This window comes from Neomonachus schauinslandi, chromosome 7 (genome assembly GCF_002201575.2).
Source record: "Neomonachus schauinslandi chromosome 7, ASM220157v2, whole genome shotgun sequence".
Classification (NCBI taxonomy): domain Eukaryota; kingdom Metazoa; phylum Chordata; class Mammalia; order Carnivora; family Phocidae; genus Neomonachus; species Neomonachus schauinslandi.
The window spans coordinates 139469107-139487247 of record NC_058409.1 but is presented as its reverse complement, the minus strand read 5'-3'; the positions used below and the strand labels follow the sequence as shown (position 1 = coordinate 139487247).

Here is an 18141-nt window from a genome sequence, read left to right as displayed (position 1 = left end):
TGGAATCTGCAGGACAGCCATGTTCTCTGCATGGACCTGACGGGGCTGCTCCAGTGGTCTCCTGTTTTCATCTCGTCTTGGCTTTTCCTTTCTGATAATCCCAGGTAGAGGTGTCAGAGAGTCAACAGCTGCAAGATTTAGAAACCTGCCGTTAGAGGACCATCCTAAGAACTCGGCCGGGAGAAAAAACCGTCATCAGAGGGGAGCCAGAAAATCTGAAGGCAAGAATGTTGCCTTTTCTCTCTCAGGCGGCCTCCCTGATGCATGGGGGAAATGCCGCTGCCGGGACAGGACCTTTCAGAAGGTCATTGGCAGGAAATTCTTAGTGTAGCCATCTTAGGACAGGTTTAACCTCCTTATCCAGGGAGGAAGTGTTCCTGTTTGGCCAAGGGCCATCGACCACAGCTACAGGACACGCGGACCCATCGTCACTCTTTCCTGCTTTATTGGAACTTTGATTCCAGAATCATTTCAGCACGAGTTGGAAAGGATAGTGGTGGCCGTGAGGCCATTCCCAGGCTTAACCTGGAGCTGTGTGCTCTGCAAGCCATGGCCAGCCCCAAGCCCTGCAAAAAAAATCAAATTGTGTTGGTTTGAGTTGATGCAGATGGTGCAACTTGTTTCATGAAAGTTTTGAAGAAGGACCAGTGTTTCTTCACTGCATGCTAAGTGTAGTCATTTCTGATCATGCCTTTATATATTTTGTGTATTTTGCTTGTTTGGGTTATATCTGGGGAATAACATTTCCTAGCACTTTCAGATCTACACCACCACATTTGGACCTAATTGACATATTCTAGGTCATATGTGATCTTTGGGTGGTGGCGGTTTTTGTAACCATAAGCAGTGATCTCCCGTACTGTTCCCTTTCCTTAGATCAGAGCCACCTGCTTACTTTATGCAAGTGAAGAAGATTCCTTGTGGAGTCTCTTAGCTCTCATCTGATTGATGGGAAATGTAGAGCACCAAGTACCAGAAATAAGAATAGGCAAGTCTCTGTGAGGTGTGGTGGAACACACAGGAATCCAGATCTTGCCAATCTTACAAATCTCACGTGGAGTTGATTAAAAGTAAATATTCAAGGGGTGCCTGGGTGGCTCAGTTGGTTAAGTGTTTGCCTTTGGCTCAGGTCATGATCTCTGGGTCCTGTTATCAAGCCCTGTGTTGAGCTCCCTACTCACTGGGGAGCCTGCTTCTCCCTCTCGCTCTGCCTCCCCCTGCATGCTCGCTTGCTCGCTCTCAAATAAAATCTTTTTTAAAAAAAGTAAAATTCAAGTACCAGACCATTATTCCAGATTTTTAACAGTTACGAATTTTCATTTGTCCTAACTGGTTTAGTTATTAGAGCATATTAGTTCATATAGTTATGGAACATTAGTCTTTGTAAAATGTAATTTGCACTATCCATGAAGTCCTCGAGCACTGTATTCCAAGAAAAACAAAGAGCAGAACCTGAAAAAAATGAGCCAGTTTGATTTCTTCAGAAATTGCAGAAGTCCTGCTTTTTGATAATAAAGGTTGATCTTTTTTGCAGCCATTGTCCCTTTGTGGGACAGGGCTTGACTGCTTGAAAGCTAGAAAAATATTTTTATTTTTATTTTATTTTTTTGAAGATTTTATTTATTTATTTGAGAGAGAGAATGAGAGAGAGAGAGAGAGAGCATGAGAAGGGGGAGGGTCAGAGGGAGAAGCAGACTCCCTGCCGAGCAGGGAGCCCGATGCGGGACTCGATCCCGGGACTCCAGGATCATGACCTGAGCCGAAGGCAGTGGCCTAACCAACTGAGCCACCCAGGCGCCCTAGAAAAATATTTTTAGGTAAAACATGTAACTTCAATAAATTAATTCACCTGTTCTATGGTTAAGAAATCTAGAACTACCTCACATACCATAAACGTAGGCTATTTGTTTCAGTACTTAAACTATATAGTAATATTTGGGCTGCTGTATACTTTTCAGTGTCTTTCATTATTTCTCTTCTGGTTATTGTGTACCATTTAAAAATCTTTATTTCAATGCAGTAGAATGGTTGCCTTCATAAATTTGTAGGATATTTTTTCTTTACAAAATACTACTCTACTAATGAAGACAGACATTTTGCTGGAAGTCACTGAAAGTGACTGCACCAGCGCTGGAAGTGATATCCTTTATGTGCTTGAACAGCTTCTTTTCAGTCGACATATCTATAAAAGCTGCACTGAGGGGACACCTGGGTGGCTCAGTCGGTTAAGTGTCTGCCTTTGGCTCAGGTCGTGGTCTCGGGGTCTTAGGATCGAGCTCCACATTGAGTACCACCTTGGGCTCCCTGCTCAGAGGGGATCCTGCTTCTCCCTCTCCCTCTCCCCCCCACCCCACAACCGCTCGTGTTCTGTCTCACGTGCGCATGCTCTCTCACTCTCAAATAAATAAAATCTTTAAACAAAAATGAAAAAAAAAAAAGGGCGCCTGGGTGGCTCAGATGGTTGAGCGTCTGCCTTCGGCTCAGGTCATGATCCCAGCGTCCTGGGATCGAGTCCCGCGTTGGGCTCCCTGCTCCTTGGGAGCCTGCTTCTCCCTCTGCCTCTCTCTCTCTGTCTCTCATGAATAAATAAATGAAATCTTTAAAAAAAAAAAAATGAAAAAAAAAAAGGTGCAAGGAAATAGAATTGTTTCCAAAAGGTCTGTTGGAGAAATGCTACAGTGAGCATGTGCTAGAGTCGCGTGCTGTCTGTGTGTGGTCTCAGTGGGCGTAAGGGATGTTCTCTTGCCTGGAATCTGTCCGCCACTGAGAGCAGCAGCCGTGACACTGACGCGGACCCTTCAGTCCCTGCTTAGGAATTCCCAGAAGGCGGGGTTCTGCTTGATAAGTTGTCTTATGTTGAGGTATTTGTGTGTTCACATTCTCTGTATGAACTCAGCCATTTCCCACCACCTGCCTGTCATGAGCCAATGTGTTCTTCTAAACCCAATAATAATATCTGATCCGGAGCTCTGCTGAATATTACAGAGACCCCCAAGGGAAGACAGATTCATTGGAATATTCTTGCTCAGATTATTTTATTCATAGTAGTAGAATATTATTGGTATTACACGAATGCCTGTGGATACCTGGTGAGGCCTGAGAATTTTGTATTTCTAGTGTATGATGTAAAACAATGGCTTAAGATAAGAGGTTTGCTTTCTGCCAGGGTAGAAGTCCCAAGGCTGGCATTCCAGGGCTGGTGCAGTAGCTCTGTTAGCAAGAGATCTCTCGATCCTTTTGTCTTTTGCCTCTTTAGCAGGTAGGCTGCTATCCTGCTGCTATCCTTAAGGCTGCCTCAAGGTTATTATTAGCTGCTAAAGCTCCAGCCATCTCCACCAAGTTCTTGGCAGCAGGGAGGCGAAAGAGGCAAGTGGGGGATGAGCATACACCACCTCCTAAACATGTTTCCTGGAAGCCCCCTCAAAATTTTTTACTTCTGTATATTGGCTACTCTTGTTTGTAAGTGAGGTTTGGAAATGCAGTTTTATGCTGGGGAATTGCCATCCCTGACTATAGGGGTTTGGCTGTCAAGGAGGGGCCAGTGGACTTTGAGGAGGTAACTCTCCATTTCTGCCATACCTCTGGTCTGTATGCTTCTAACACATATTCACCAAATCATATGCTCTGTACGTTTCTTGACTTACATTTGTTATGAGGAGTAAAACTTCGATGAAATATTTATATGAATTCTTAGTAGGCTCTATAGAACATAAAATGGGTGACTTGGGGCACTGATTTTCAGTCCTAAGAGAAGCTACACCCCCAGTGATTAACAAAACATTTTCTGATGCCTGCTAGAGTAAATTGTATGAATAATCTATCTTCACATAAAATTTATGTGTGTACATATATGTAAATCACATGCCACAATATAGAGACAAAGGTGATTTATAATAAAATGTGTTCCTGTAAATGCCTAAGGACATACACAATAGAAGAAAAAATTAGATATTCAGATTCTTATCTATGTTGGCCATAGATAAAAAACTGTTGGGAATATAGCAGATGCAGATCGGACATGTGTTACGTTGGTGACTCCGATATAGAGAATGGCATTATCGTGCTGCTACTCTGAAATGGTAAGCAGCTCTTATAAAGTTCCGAAGAAAACCAGGCACTGCCTTGCTTTGATTAACATGGTAACTGCATTCCTGAAAAAAATCAGTGTATGTTAGAGTAGGCAAAAAAAAAAAAAAAAAAAAAGGAAGAACCTTCATGTGTATATGTTAAATAGAGCCTAGCTCAGATAATTGAGCAGGACAGGTCTTCATTTCGAGGTAATATCCTGCTTCTCTGGGTCCTTCACAGTGAGTCCCTTCCCAAATCCGTCATGGTGCCTCTCTCTCCAAAGTCATTGTATCACAATTGCCCACATGAGTTTCAGTGACTTCTGGGGCAACTCTCTGCTTTAGAAGACTTACATTTTCACTATTTTTGTTGTTACACATGCCTGATACTAAGTGGTTTAGTTGGTTCTTTTTCACCTGTTTTCTTTGGTTATGTCACCTTGGCTGTTTCTGCCGAAGTTTTGCTATCTTGACGAGTTCGATCAGTCTTAATCTATGAAGGCTGGCAACCAGCCTTCATGAGGAACAGTCAGCACTGCCCACAGAGGTCTCAAAATCAGGTCTTAGGAATCAAACACGTTCCATTCCAGCACGACTGAAAGTTGTAAGACCCTGGAAGGAAATTCCACAGGCTTCTGGTTGCTGGGGGCTTCCCGTGGTGGTCTGTCCCGCTCACCTCCTCCTCCTCCTCCTGCGGGTTCGCCTCTCAACCCTGCTTGTATCTGTTCACAAGGCTCCCATTTGCTCCTCCTTTCTGTAGAAACCCAGTGAGGTTTTCAGACTCAGAAGTATCTGAGCACAGGGATCGTGGTGGTGGGGGCTGACTCGAGAAGCCCCCTGAATCACAGCCTCACTACATTTTAGGCCACGTGTCTTTTCGATCGTCCGATGTTGTATTTTTTTCTGCCACATCTGGCATAGTCCTTTATAAATCTTAAGAATCACTTAAGGGCGCCTGGGTGGCTCAGTTGGTTGAGCGACTGCCTTCGGCTCAGGTCATGATCCTGGAGTCCCTGGATCGAGTCCTGCGTCGGGCTCCCTGCTCGGCGAGGAGCCTGCTTCTCCCTCTAACCCTCTCCCCTCTCATGTACTTTCTCGCTCTCTCAAATAAATAAATAAATCTTTAAAAAAAAAAAAAAAGAATCACTTAAATGTAAAAAATACATAGTGCTTTTCTTTCCATATTCCACTTTTACCTTTGCGTATTTCTTTGGCTAGTCTGAATGCTTTCATTTCATTGTAATTTGGTAGTTAGCTGCCATAGTATAGAAATAATATTGAAATCTCTTTCAAAAAATGGTGGCACTTTAATTAAAATTTCTTTAAGTTCATGAATCAAGTAAAATGGTACTTGAAAATTTTTATTCTGTGAGGTAAAATTGCTATCCAACTACATCAGAAAGATTAAGCACGTAATTTTTTGCCAAGGGCTAGATAGTATTTTTTTAACTGAGGTTTTGAGATTCACTGTTAAAATTTTGCTCCACTGTGATTGTTTAATTCTAACAATACCTCAAGAGAAAATTATTACATTTAATTTTAATTTGTAGATAACTCAACAATGCAATTATATCAACTGACATATGCCATTTAAGGCAAAATACTATGTTTATTCATTAAGAATGGCATTTAGTGTCATGTATGAAAATGAACATTCTTTTAACTCGGTGTTTTACCACCTTTGGTCCTGTGGCATCACTGGAGAACTGAGGGATTTGTTTTAAATTTTATTTTGTTCTTTATAAAATATCCTTTGAGTAAAACTGCAGTTCATATTTGTATGTGAGTGTGAGTGCATCTGTGAGTGTGAGTGCGTGCGTGTGTGTGCATGCATGCACACGCTCCGAGCCCGGTACTGGGCTCCCGGCGGGGGTAGAGCTGCGACCCTTGGCTAATCGGCCCTCTGTTCTGTCGGAAGGTGAGCCAGGACGGGAAGTCGCTCCTTGACAAGCTCCAGCGGCCTTTGACTCCCGGCAGCTCCGATTCCCTGACGGCCTCCGCCAACTACTCCAAGGCCGTGCACCACGTCCTTGATGTCATCCACGAGGTGCTGCACCACCAGCGGCAGCTGGAAAACATCTGGCAGCACCGCAAGGTCCGGCTCCACCAGCGGCTGCAGCTCTGTGTGTTCCAGCAAGACGTGCAGCAGGTCAGTCTCGGGCCCGCTTTGCTGCCTGCGGATGGAGTCGGGACCGCGCGCGCACGCGTGCTCGCGCGCTCGCGCGCGCACGCAGCTGCTGTGCTTTCCACGAACGACCGTGGGTCTGAGCGTGCACGCGCAGGCTCCTGCCAGCCGCTGGCTCGCATCGGCAGGACACGTGAGGCGGTGCGGGGCCTCCGCCGGAGACTCTGAGGCTGTTCTTGGAACAGGGCATCCCCACTTATATTTATCCAGAGGTGCTTCTACCCGGTTTGTTACGGTTCAGCATCTGTCCGTCCTCTGGTCACTGAAGCAGTAAGCTAACGGCGCTTCATGAGATGGTGCGGTCTGTGGTACACAGTAGGTGCTTAGCAGGTACTAGTCTGGTCAACAGAAAGTGGAGTTTTATGACTGTTAATTTCTAAGCGGTTTTCATCTTGTTATTGTTTATGCCCCTATTACGGGGTAGAGAAGATTGGCCTGCTGCCAGGGTTTTGAGGATTAAAGCTATGGTAGCATATAAAACATGATACAGCTTTAGTGATAAACAAGATAACAGTTGTGTCCTTGCCCTAAAATAGAGGGAAACACGGGTGTGGACGAGGTGTGAACGCTGGGGCTGAGGAGATCCTGGGGTATGTGTGCAAGGAAGCCGTCCCGGTGATAGGTCTGGAACAACACCTCTCTCTTCCCTGAGTGCCCAGGAGCCCAGGAGCGCTGCTCAGACATGTGTGGCTTCAGATTTCACTCTCCCCATGTGTCATCCGAAGGCCAGTGGGCTTTCCTTCTCAGGGGGCTGAGACTGTGGAGAGTCGTGCTGTGTTCCGATGAACACAGAGATTCTCTATATTTTATTGACCATCATTCTTCACGTAATGTGAGTCTGGTGAGTTCAGAATACTTTAAATTGCTCTATAATTTTTAATTTTCACATACAATGCTTTGATTTTACTTATGGGTATTGAGTCCTCTGAAGATTGCATATACCAGGTACCTCAGAAATGATCATTTTGATGTTTTCATGCCTCTTTCCAATGCTATTTTAATCAAAGAGGATAATTGCCAGGGAAAGAATGTAGAGCAGGGAGTGAATGGGGGGGGAGTCTATGTCAGGGAGTTATTTGTGGGAAAAGAGGTGCTGTGGTTGAAAGCATGAATATCAGCTTCCCCTGATTGTCTAAAAACTTCCACAAACCACGAAATGTTAATAGTTTCAGTGCAATTATTAAAGGATTTTCCCACTCACCTCCCGTCCCTTGGATCAAGTGTTCATTACACACCCATGGACCAGCACGCCCTCTGGACTTGTGTCTGAAGCAGCAGCAGGGGCTCCCCTCCCCCGTCGCCCCAACTCTGAGGGCTCCATGGGGCACCAGGCACATGAGAATAAGCCACTGGGCAGTTTATGGCAGGGGGAGGCACCTTTGGGAATAGGCTGAGGAGTCTAGCCATCTAATTTGGCACCAAGTACTTAATGCCCTTGAATTTGGAAACAGCAAACATTACATTTTATATGTAGAAAGGTAATTATGATAATTATGAGACCAGTTCTTTAAGCTAGATTTTTTCTTCTTCTCAAACATCAGTAGGTTGGGTTGGATGTTAGCAGGAGAAAGCATTTTGCAATACACATAATGCATAATATGGTCCTATTAGCATTCCATAGAAAATAGATAATTGCTCTTTAAGGGAAACGTTCTTTTGATTAAATGATCTGGAATGGTCTGGACTTGTTATGCAAACAGGAAATTGTTGTGTAGGCTTGACTTGTGGAGCAAGAACTGAAGTTGATAAGATTATGCAAAGCAAGTGCTTTACCTCGAAGGAATCCATAGGATGTCAGAACCAAAAACGTGTTTCTGAAACTCAAGCAATTATAACACGTGGAAATTTTTGCTATATTGAGCATAGACTAGGAGAGGTAGGCTGAGAATAAATGGAAAAAAATAGTAGTCCTTTAGAAAGACATTGTCAGCAGAAGGTAAATTTGTAAAGATGAACACAAAATCCACAAAAAATATAAGTCAACTAGATACCACAAGTGGCTTTTGCTTGGTTGTTTTGAGTGATGAAAAAGCATCCATAAATACTGCTGAGAAAAAAGAAAAGCAACCAACTGCACAATAGGTATGGAATGATGACATTTTTTATGGAAACAACCCACCCAAAGAGTACATGCTTGTCTGTGGAAAAATCTTGGAAAGAATAGAAGACAGAGTGTCAGCAGCACGTTTTCCAGGAAGAATGGCATGATCTTTGAAACATGAATAATTTTGGTTTAGTGTTTAATTTTTGCTTTCCACAAGCAAAGGGGGTGCTATGATTTCTATATGGAAGACGCTGAGGTGGACGGGCAGGTGAGGCCACAGCTGCGGGGGGCCACTTGCCGCTGGAGGAGTGGGCCGGCACGACTGACTCAGGGGCCCACGCTACCTGCTGACAAGTAGAAACCTTCGTCCTTGTTCACTGGAAAATAAAATTAATACTCTGCCGCATTTTTTTTTTTTTAAGATTTTATTTATTTATTTGACAGAGAGAGACACAGTGAGAGAGGGAACACAAGCAGGGGGAGGGGGAGAGGGAGAAGCAGGTCTCCCGCAGAGCAGGGAGCCCGATGCGGGGCTCGATCCCAGGACCCTGGGATCACGACCTGAGCCGAAGGCAGACGCTTAACGACTGAGCCACCCAGGCGCCCTCTGCCACATTTCTTGGTGATGGAGTAATAGATGTATTCCCGTTGCCTTGTGTTGACTGTTAGAGCAGCCGTGCATGGATGTTTGGTCGTATTACCGCTGAGCAGTGGTCTTCAGTTGAGGGTAGGCTGAAGTTTGCTCTAACAGCATCAGTTTGGCTGTACTTGTTCGAGAGGGGCGGTATGTGTGCAAGTAGGCATGGTGGTATGCTCGCAGACGCATTTTCCTGCTCACCGGTTCAGTCTGCCTCTCACACTGGTGCCATTTAGTTACTCCAACATGTTGGGCAAGGTGAAGGGCCCCAGAATTCCCTTTCCTGAAGCAGGCTGCCCTCCCCAAAGAAGCCCGTAAGGCAGGAAGATCTCCCAAGAAAGCCTCTTGCCCCCACCCCCACCCCAGTCGCCCTTTGTGTGTATGAGTGTCACCCCTGCTGAGTTATTTCTTGGAAGAACTCCTTCCCGTTGATGTGGGGCCATTAACTAATATTCTGAGAAAACAGTAAAACAAATCCAGTATCCTCTAGATTCTTCTCATCCACATTTCATTCCTTTTTTTTTTTTTCCCCAAAGTCTCTTACTCACATGTGACACTCAAGAGATACAGAGGTAACTGTGTTGCATATGTCAAAGCTCCTTTTCTCAAGGAATTGTAATCTAGTAAAAGATCATTTGATAGTGTAATAAATTATACCATAACATGCTCAGATTTAGTGTTTAATGTCTTTGGTTATTGTCAGGTGTAATTGCGCTAAGGCGTGAATGTGAGTCATGCCTCTGAAGGGGTTAGCTGGAGCGAGGAAGTACAACGAGCTGCCCTCTTCCATGTTATCTGCCTACCTTGTACATGCATTTTAAGGGTGAATATCTATGCCTTAATGATGTGTGCAAACATGGGGGTTCCAGAAAGCTTTGTCCATGTCCGTCTCAAACGTCAAGGGTCTGGTATACAGGGAAAATGAAGAGACCTTCATTTTAGAGGCGCGAGTCACAGTTTGAGCTGCTCTTTGAAGGATGGGTAGAAAGTCAGCAGGTTGAGGATTGGGCAACGGGAACTGCAGTGAGATTCGAGACACAGAAGGGCAGGGCCTGTCCAAAGAGCTGCAGGCAGCGCGGCGTAGGCGGGATAGAGAGGTGTGGAGGTGTGAGATGGGCTAGGTGCTGGAAAGGTGACCTCATGATGAAAGCTTGCAACTTGTTTCTGTGAGCATGGGGATGCCATTGAAGGGACACAGTGGAACTTGCCTGAGTGCTGCAAATGGGTGCCAGGGCCTGGGGTGGCTTGTGAGTGGCCGCGAGGCTTATGTGAGGAACACGTAGATGGCATTCTGCTCATCTTGGTGCTTCAGGTGCTTATTACCGTGTGTGTTTCTCTCCTCTCTTACTCTCACAGCCAGCCTGTTGAGCCAGTGCTTTCCCCCTGCACTATGCTGAGTTCATACCAGGCAGGGCCTGTGCCGTGTGCATTTTGACTCCATGCTCTGGGCAGTGGGGGGTGGAGGAGAGGATCCTGCATGTGTTAGAAAGCTTGCCCTGGTTGCAGTGTGGTGAGGGAGTTGGAGGGAGCGAGACTCCCAGCTGAGACAGGCTAAGTCCTATTGTGGACGTCCGTGCATGTCGTGGAGGAGTCTTGGAGAACAGAAGCGTGAGGTCTGTGGGGCAGTGGTCTGTATTTTAGGAATAAATATTGGGAAACTGCTGTTTCCCAAGTGTCTGGGATTCAGTTCAGTATTTGTAAAATGAGTGAATGAATGGATTGATGAAGAAATTTAAGGAATTAGCCAGTTTTGCTGATTAAAGATTCTTTTGGGTTAAAAGTTTCTTCATTTATTCTGGAAGGGGGTAGGTTGGGCTTATATTGGAAACAAGTGATCTAACTAGGAGATCTGCTTGAAGGAATGGGAGCTTTGCTTGATGTTGGGGATTCAGGAGTGGCGGGGAAAGGAAGGGATAATTTCAGTGCATGGGAATTATGCAAATGTGGCGAGGTCTCTAGTACAGATTTTAGCCACTTGAATGCAAAGTGAGGGTCTTAAATGCAGCAGGGGGAGGGAAGTCAGGATATGCCATAAAGGCAAAGAAAGAGGTTTCAAGTGCCCAGAGAAGCTATTTTATAGGTTTGCCTTGGGTCCTACTAGGCTGCTCTCCTTATGCCAGTTAAAGCCATCTCATTGTGATGCTTGACTTAGGGGTTCTTGTTTGGTATCACCTACAGTGGACCTAACTTTTAAGTGAAGGTTTTGAACCTCATTGTCCTTTGCTCATTCATTTAAGTCAGGAGGGTGGGTTTTTCTCGTCCCACTCACCAGAATCATTATATAGCCCTAGCTACTTAACATTTTCTTCTGTGTACATTCGCACGCTCACAGTTTTGATTGTGGCTGGTGATAAGAATGGTTAGAGGATTGCCATCTTTTCTGAGGGCTTCTCCATTGGAATTAGGGAGTACTGGAGGGTAAGGGTTTGGGTAGGGATCGGGAAGCTGCCGGGGGCCGATGGAGGCTGATGCTGATCTTCCTGGTGGGTCTAGAGCCAGCTTTAATTACTTTTTTTTGTGGTAGTGAACACAGGAGAGACTCGGCTGTGAGGGTTATCTTGGTAACCAAGCTCAGAAGGAGCTGAAAGCCGATAGTGGGAGTTCAAAGGGTGGGAAATGGATGAATTTCTTCCCCCAAAGCAGATAGAATACAGGACTGCAGAATACATGAGCTGGCACTGTGAGCTGGCAGGACAGGGAGCTGGAGCCCAGGGGACTGGGGTAAATCAGAAGTGAGTAGAGAGCAGAGGTCATCAAGCCCTCGAGGACTCCTGCGCTCAGGAGCAGGCAGAGCCTGGAAAACCCCAGACCTCTTGGGACTCCCTTTTATTGAGTGCCAGCCACATTGCCTGGGACCCCAAAGTGGAAAATGCCCGGGGATTATTAGCTGGACAGGGGATACTGCATGCATGTAGACATGTGCATGTGTGTGTATTAATGCAGTTCAATAACTAGACTTACGCTATACATCATAACTTCAGTGTACCAGATTAAGATCTGGACATAGGAAGATTTGGGGGGAGGTGGGTGACTTTGGACTCTTTTATATTCATTTACAAACTAAGAATGAGAAAAATAAACAGATTAGCCAGTATCGATAGAATGATGTGTTTGGTTGGAGTTTGATGGGAATATCCAAGGTGAGACTATTTATATGAGTAATAACCTACCTACCACCTTCCTCCTTCCTTTCTTTCCTTAGCTTCTTTGTTTTCCTTAAGAAATTTCATGTACTTATGTAATTAAAACTAGGGTAATAACCATGAGGACTGGTGATTTAAATATTTTTTAGAAGATAGATGGGTAGGTAGATGATGTTAAAGTTTAAAATTATGCCAACTCCTCTTTTTTTTAAGTTTTTAATTTTAATTCCAGTATAGTTAACATACAGTGTAGTGTTAGTTTCAGGTGTACAATATAGTGATTCAACACTTCCATACAACACCTGGTGCTGATCACAAGTGCCCTCCTTAATCCCCATCACCTATTTCCCCCATCTCCCCTGCCCATCTCCCCCTGTAACTATCAGTTTGTTTTCTATAGTTTAGAGTCTCTCTCTTGCTTTGTCTCTCTTTTTTTTTTTTTCCCCTTTGCTCTTTTGTTTCTTAAATTCCACATGAGTAAAACATATGGTATTTGTCTTTCTCTGACTTACTTCCCTTAACATTATACTTTCTAGCTCCATCCATGTCATTGCAAATGGCAAGATTTCATTCCTTTTTATGGCTGGATAATATTCCATTATATATATACACACACATTATACCTCTTCAGTAAAATATCAGTGGACAGTTGGGCTGCTTCCATAATTTGACTCTTGTAAATAATGCTGCTATAAATATCAGGGTGTTTATATCCCTTTGAATTAGCGTTCTTGTATTCTTTGGGTAAATACCCAAGTAGTGTGATTACTGGATGGTAGGGTAGTTCTATTTTTAACTTTTTGAGGAAATTCTGTACTGTTTTCGATAGTGGCTGTACCAGTTTGCATTCCCACCAACAGTGCAGAGGGTTCTCCTTTCTTTCCCTGCATCCTCACCGACATCTGTTGTCTCTTGTGTTTTTGATTTTAGCCATTCTGACTGGTGTGAGATGGTATCTCATTGTGGTTTTGATTTGTTCCTGGTGATGAGTGATGTTGAGCATCTTTTCATGTGTCAGCCATCTGTTGGAGAACTGTCTGTTCATATCTTCTGCCCATTTTTCATTGGCTTACTTGTTTTTTGGGTGTTGAATTGTCTAAGTTCTTTATGTATTTTTGGATACTAACCCTTTATGAGATATGTCATTTGCAAATACCTTCTCCCATTCAGTAAGTTGCCTTTTTGTTTTGTTGATTGTTTCCTTCACAGTGCGGAAATTTTTTATTTTGATGAAGACCCAGTAGTTTATTTTTGTTTTTGTTTCCTTTGCCTCAGGAGATATATCTAGAAAAATGTTGCTGTGGCCAGTGTCAGAGGGTTCTTCTAGGATTTTTATGGTTTCAGGTCTCACATTTAGGTCTTTAATTCCCACCAAGCCCTTTGTGAGCCTTTCTTCATTGACTTCACCTATGTTCCCTTCTAGCCAAGGCAGTGTACTTGGAGCACATGTTCCTGACATTTCATATACTCTCAGATTAGGTAAGCAAAAGTAGCTCTTGAGGTGCCAGGTGGATCAGTCGGTTAAGCATCCGACTCCTGATTTTAGCTCAGGTAATGATCTCAGGGTCGTGAGATCGAGCCTCGAGTCGGGCTCCTCATTCAGCAGAGAGTCTGCTTGAGATTCTCTCTCTCCCTCTTCCCTTCACCCCTGTGCTCAAGCTCTCCCTCTCCCCCCCCCCAAAATAAGTAAATCTTTTTTAAAAAAAGTAGCTCTTGCAACACAGGGCATTGTGGTTCTGTATTACACGTTTGCTGTAATATTTGCTATACATTTGTGTAACTTGTTGAGGTTTTTTGTTTGTTTAAACAGCCTATTTTTCTTTTTTCTTTTTTTAAAAGATTTTATTTATTTGAGAGAGAGAAAGAGCATGAGCGGGGAGGGGCAGCAGGAGAGGGAGAAGCACTCCCAAGAGGGAGAAGTATCCACTCCCAAGTTTTGATTGTGGCTGGTGATAAGAATGGTTAGAGGATTGCCATCTTTTCTGGCATTGCATTCTGCTCATCGTGGTGCTTCAGGTGCTTATTACCGTGTGTGTTTATAGAGTCCCACATCGGGCTGTGGGACTCTATCCCGGACCGTGGGATCATGACCTGAGCCAAAGGCAGACGCTTAACCAACTGAGCCACCCAGGCGCCCTGTTTAAATAGCCTATTTTTCCAAGTGAGCATTAGGCTTAGTATACTTCAGAATGTTCTAGAAACCATATTTTTTAAAAGATCTTTCCATATTAAGAATAATTCTATAGATTTTTAGGGCAAACTTAACTCTAATTTTGGAATACAATGAATGAAGAAACAGTTCTTGGCTCCAGTGGAGAGAGATAAAGAAATGGAGGACTATCATTATTGTCAGGCAACTGTACATGCTGGCCCTGAAAAGCTCCCCCTTCTTTCCTCAGCCCCCAGTAGACCACAGCTGTGTGTTGACTTGTGTCTCTTATTTCACCGTGGAAGTTGTGCCGTGCAGATCATAGAATTTAGAGCCAGAGGCCCTTGTGATCCTGTCAAGCCGAGCTCCTTATTTTCCAGTTAATAAAACTGAGCCTTGAAAAAGTCCAGTGACTTGGCCGAAGCTCCAGGAAGCCCAGCGGTTTTCTAACTGCTTCACTGGTCTTGACCGGAGGAGGATGGTTCGTTTCTGAGCTAATCAAAGAGCAAAATTAAATTGACAGGTTACTTAGGAAGGAGTATTGAAATGGGGCTTTTCAGGCTGGGGAAGGGCTCTCTAGAAGCTACAGTTGCTCACTGCTGTGAGGGGTTCATTTAGTCACCTTGGGAGTGGATACGTGGGGGCAGAGAAGGCAGGGGAGAGAACCCCTCTGCACTGACTCATAGCTTCTAGCAGTCTTGAACCCAGCTCCTCACGGCTGCCCCGGGCTGTGTCCTTCTGTTCTCCAGGCAGGTGGTCCACGAGCCTGGCCTCCACCAGAAAGAAAGGGAAGAACATGAACGAGGATGCTGGTTTCAGGTAAAATATGCTCTGAGCTTCTGGGAAGAGGTACCAGGCAGCCTGAGAGAGGGTGTGTATGTGGGATTCAATAATATAAACTCAGAGTATTCCTTCTTTTTGTGATTTTAACTTTGTGGGCAGATTTCATTAACAGCATAATATTGGATATCCTCACGGCAATGGTAAACACCAGGCTTTCATAAAAGCATTCTCTAAGCGAAGGCCTCCTTTTTGGTCTCCTGCTTTGTTGCCTAATCACTCATTTTTTGTTATAATCGTTAAAATATCATGGATTTGATAATCAAGAAAGCTCTGATCTAAATGATTGTTTCAGGAGCACTTATTTAAAAATGGCCCGGGGGGAAAAAAAATTTTAAAAATAGCCCTGGAAACATAGTATGTCTATTTTGAGATTGGCATCCCTGGTGATTTAAATGAAAACCAACAAGGGTCGAACAGGGAAGTAACTAAATGAAACTGGGTTAATTTTGGTTTTATAGGGAATGGGCAGGGAGGAAATTAGTATTTTGTCACTGGAAAAATCGGATTTTATGTTAAAAAAGAACACATTTAGGGTATTTTAGAATTAACTTGGTTTTTCACTTGATTCATGTGTTTGTGTTTTGTGAACTGAATAAATGTGACTTAGAAGGAATTCTCATTATTCTGACAGAAAACGCTTATTCACTGATTATGTCTCTTTAAAATGGTGGGTGGATTTCACAGATATTTGTATACTTTCCCTGAATACTCTTTGGATCCGGAGTTCCCAGTAAAACCAGACTGGCTTCATGTGTTCTTGGTTGTTTTATGTCCGGGGTCTTACCTAGTTCTTATAAACAGCCCTCCTAGAGCTGAAACTCTGATTTTAGAAATATTTTTACAGCGTTCATGTAGTATCTACAAGCCATGATGTAATGTAATGACGGGTTAGAGCCTGAGTTTGGGGCTCTGAAGACCTTCATGTGAATCTTTTTCCTCGGTCTTCTTTCTTGGGCAAGTCGCTTCACTTCTCTGAGCCTCCATTTCTTGTTGAATAGGGACAGTAATCAAAGTCCACTCTCTCGTTTGTAGCCCTTGGGGATAGATATGTTTGGGGGTTGAGAGTTTTTCAAACTTTAACAATAGGAAGATAACAGAGTGCATACAGTGTGTGATACAGGACACTCTCGTGGGGTCTGGGCCGCCCCCCATACTCTAAAGGAAAACATGGAGATTTCTGCAGCCAAATGGACAAGGACTCTAAACTACACTAAGGGAGTCGGATCTTGGTGCCAAAACTTGGGACCAAGTTTTGAAAAAATACTGAGAATTTCAGAGCTGTTGCAGCTTTTTTGTGGATAAGGGATTATGGACCTGCATGTGTTGCCCTCCCGAACATGGCGTGGAATAATCTCTCAGTAAATAATGCTGGCGGCAGTGATGTGAGTCGTGGTGATAGTAGGAGGTGACTCCAGTCAGTATTTGAAATAAACACCTCTGCGTTTTAAAGGGAAGATGTCTTTACGTGGTCTTCATATTGTCTATTGTTGAGACATGGGTCTGTAAGAATTAGTTTCCTCTGATGGGGGTGTAGTATTTAGTCACAAATTCTTAAAGAAGCAGTCACCAGAAATAGTAGTCCAGGAAACAGTGAGTGTTAGGTAGTGGGGGCTTGTCACAGAAAATCACATAGGTTGTACAAGATGGCCGGAACTCTGCCTCGTAAGTTGGGGGAAAGGCGCCAGCAGCCAGTTCCCACGGCCTTTAACTGAGAGTTGGTAGTGTTTGCTGTCCATTATAACACAGTCACTTCATCAGAGGTTGTTTGCCCAGAAGCCCCTAGCTGTTGGCAAACAAGAGCAGCTCGTTCCTTCCAGACCCCATTGTGGCACTTATATGGCCCTTGAGCTGACTCAAGAGGTGTATAGACCAGCGGTTTAAGAGAATGGACCCTTTGACCAGATTTTCTGGATCTTAGTCCCCAGACTGGCTCTTCCACAAAGACCCTTAGTTGAGAGTCTTTGGTCCTATGTCTTCATCTGTGAAATGGGGATATGATATGCCTCCCCTACCCCAGCTCACTGTGAGGATTGATGGCTTGGTGCACACACAGCCCAGGTCAGTGCTTGCTGCAGCAGCAGGTTCTCAGACAGCAATATAATTATTAGGTAAGAAATGAGCATAATCATACTTGCCATCATCATGATCTATCTTGTAATTACAAACAGGGAGTTAAGCTAAACAATATGTAAGGTTTCCTGACCATCTGACATTTTGACTTAGATGCTGAGACGGTATCTGTGTTGTGTTGGTGGCTCACTTTAGAGTGACCTTGACCTTGGGGCTGTCACTGTGTCCATTAGAGGGCACTGATGTACAGACGAATGAGCTCCCACCACATCTTCTGCCCAGAGAGGGAGGTGGCCTAGGCCTCCTAGCTTTGCTCTCCTGCACAGGAACCAGGTAGCCTGTGGGAAGGGATCACTTTTGTCCTTTCCCTTCAGTCTAGCAGCAGAGCCTCAAATCCTGTGCCAGCCTTGTTTCTGGGGCTGGGGCCACAAGACAAATAACGGCTCCTGGCGACAGATGAGGTCAGGGAGGCGGCTGGCTGGATTAGGTTGATGAAGCCCCTGATTCGCAAATATTTTTATGTTTTAAATGCAAAAGATTCCACAAGCATGTCTTTGAAATGCTCTTTGGGCAGCTGTATTGATTCCTTGGCAATCTGGGAAATGTTCTCAGACTTGTAGAAGAAGCGAAAGCCTTGTGGGGAATTTGGTTTTGAGTGTGAGCTGGATTTCATAATTGTCTGCCACTTTTTTTTTTTTTTAAGTGCTTGGAGTTTGTACACCTTCTTTGAATTACTTTCATGTTTGTTGGAAATACAGTTTCACCTGGTATTTACAATTCTGTCTAAAGGAACCGCTAATAAAAGAAAAATTGTAACTCTGAGCAGTTGGTTCATAATAGCTTTAATTTCCAACTTACACTTCCTGAAAGACTTTTCTTAGGCTTCAAAGCCAAATTTTTATTTTTTTATTTTTATTTTTAAATTTATTTTAAAGATTTCATTTATTTATTTGACAGAGAGAGACACAAGAGAGGGAATACAAGCAGGGGGAGTGGGAGAGGG

General features: G+C 44.0%; 1 protein-coding gene across 1 annotated transcript in view; it reads left to right on the top strand.

Moving 5' to 3' along the window:
- The window catches only part of TRIO (trio Rho guanine nucleotide exchange factor), a 224096-nt gene that overhangs the window by 36988 nt on the left and 168967 nt on the right, over positions 1–18141 (top strand). Inside the window, exon 9 of the mRNA XM_044916685.1 lies at positions 5986–6216. Coding sequence (XP_044772620.1) covers positions 5986–6216 — 231 coding nt within the window. The remainder of the gene's footprint in view (positions 1–5985; positions 6217–18141) is intronic.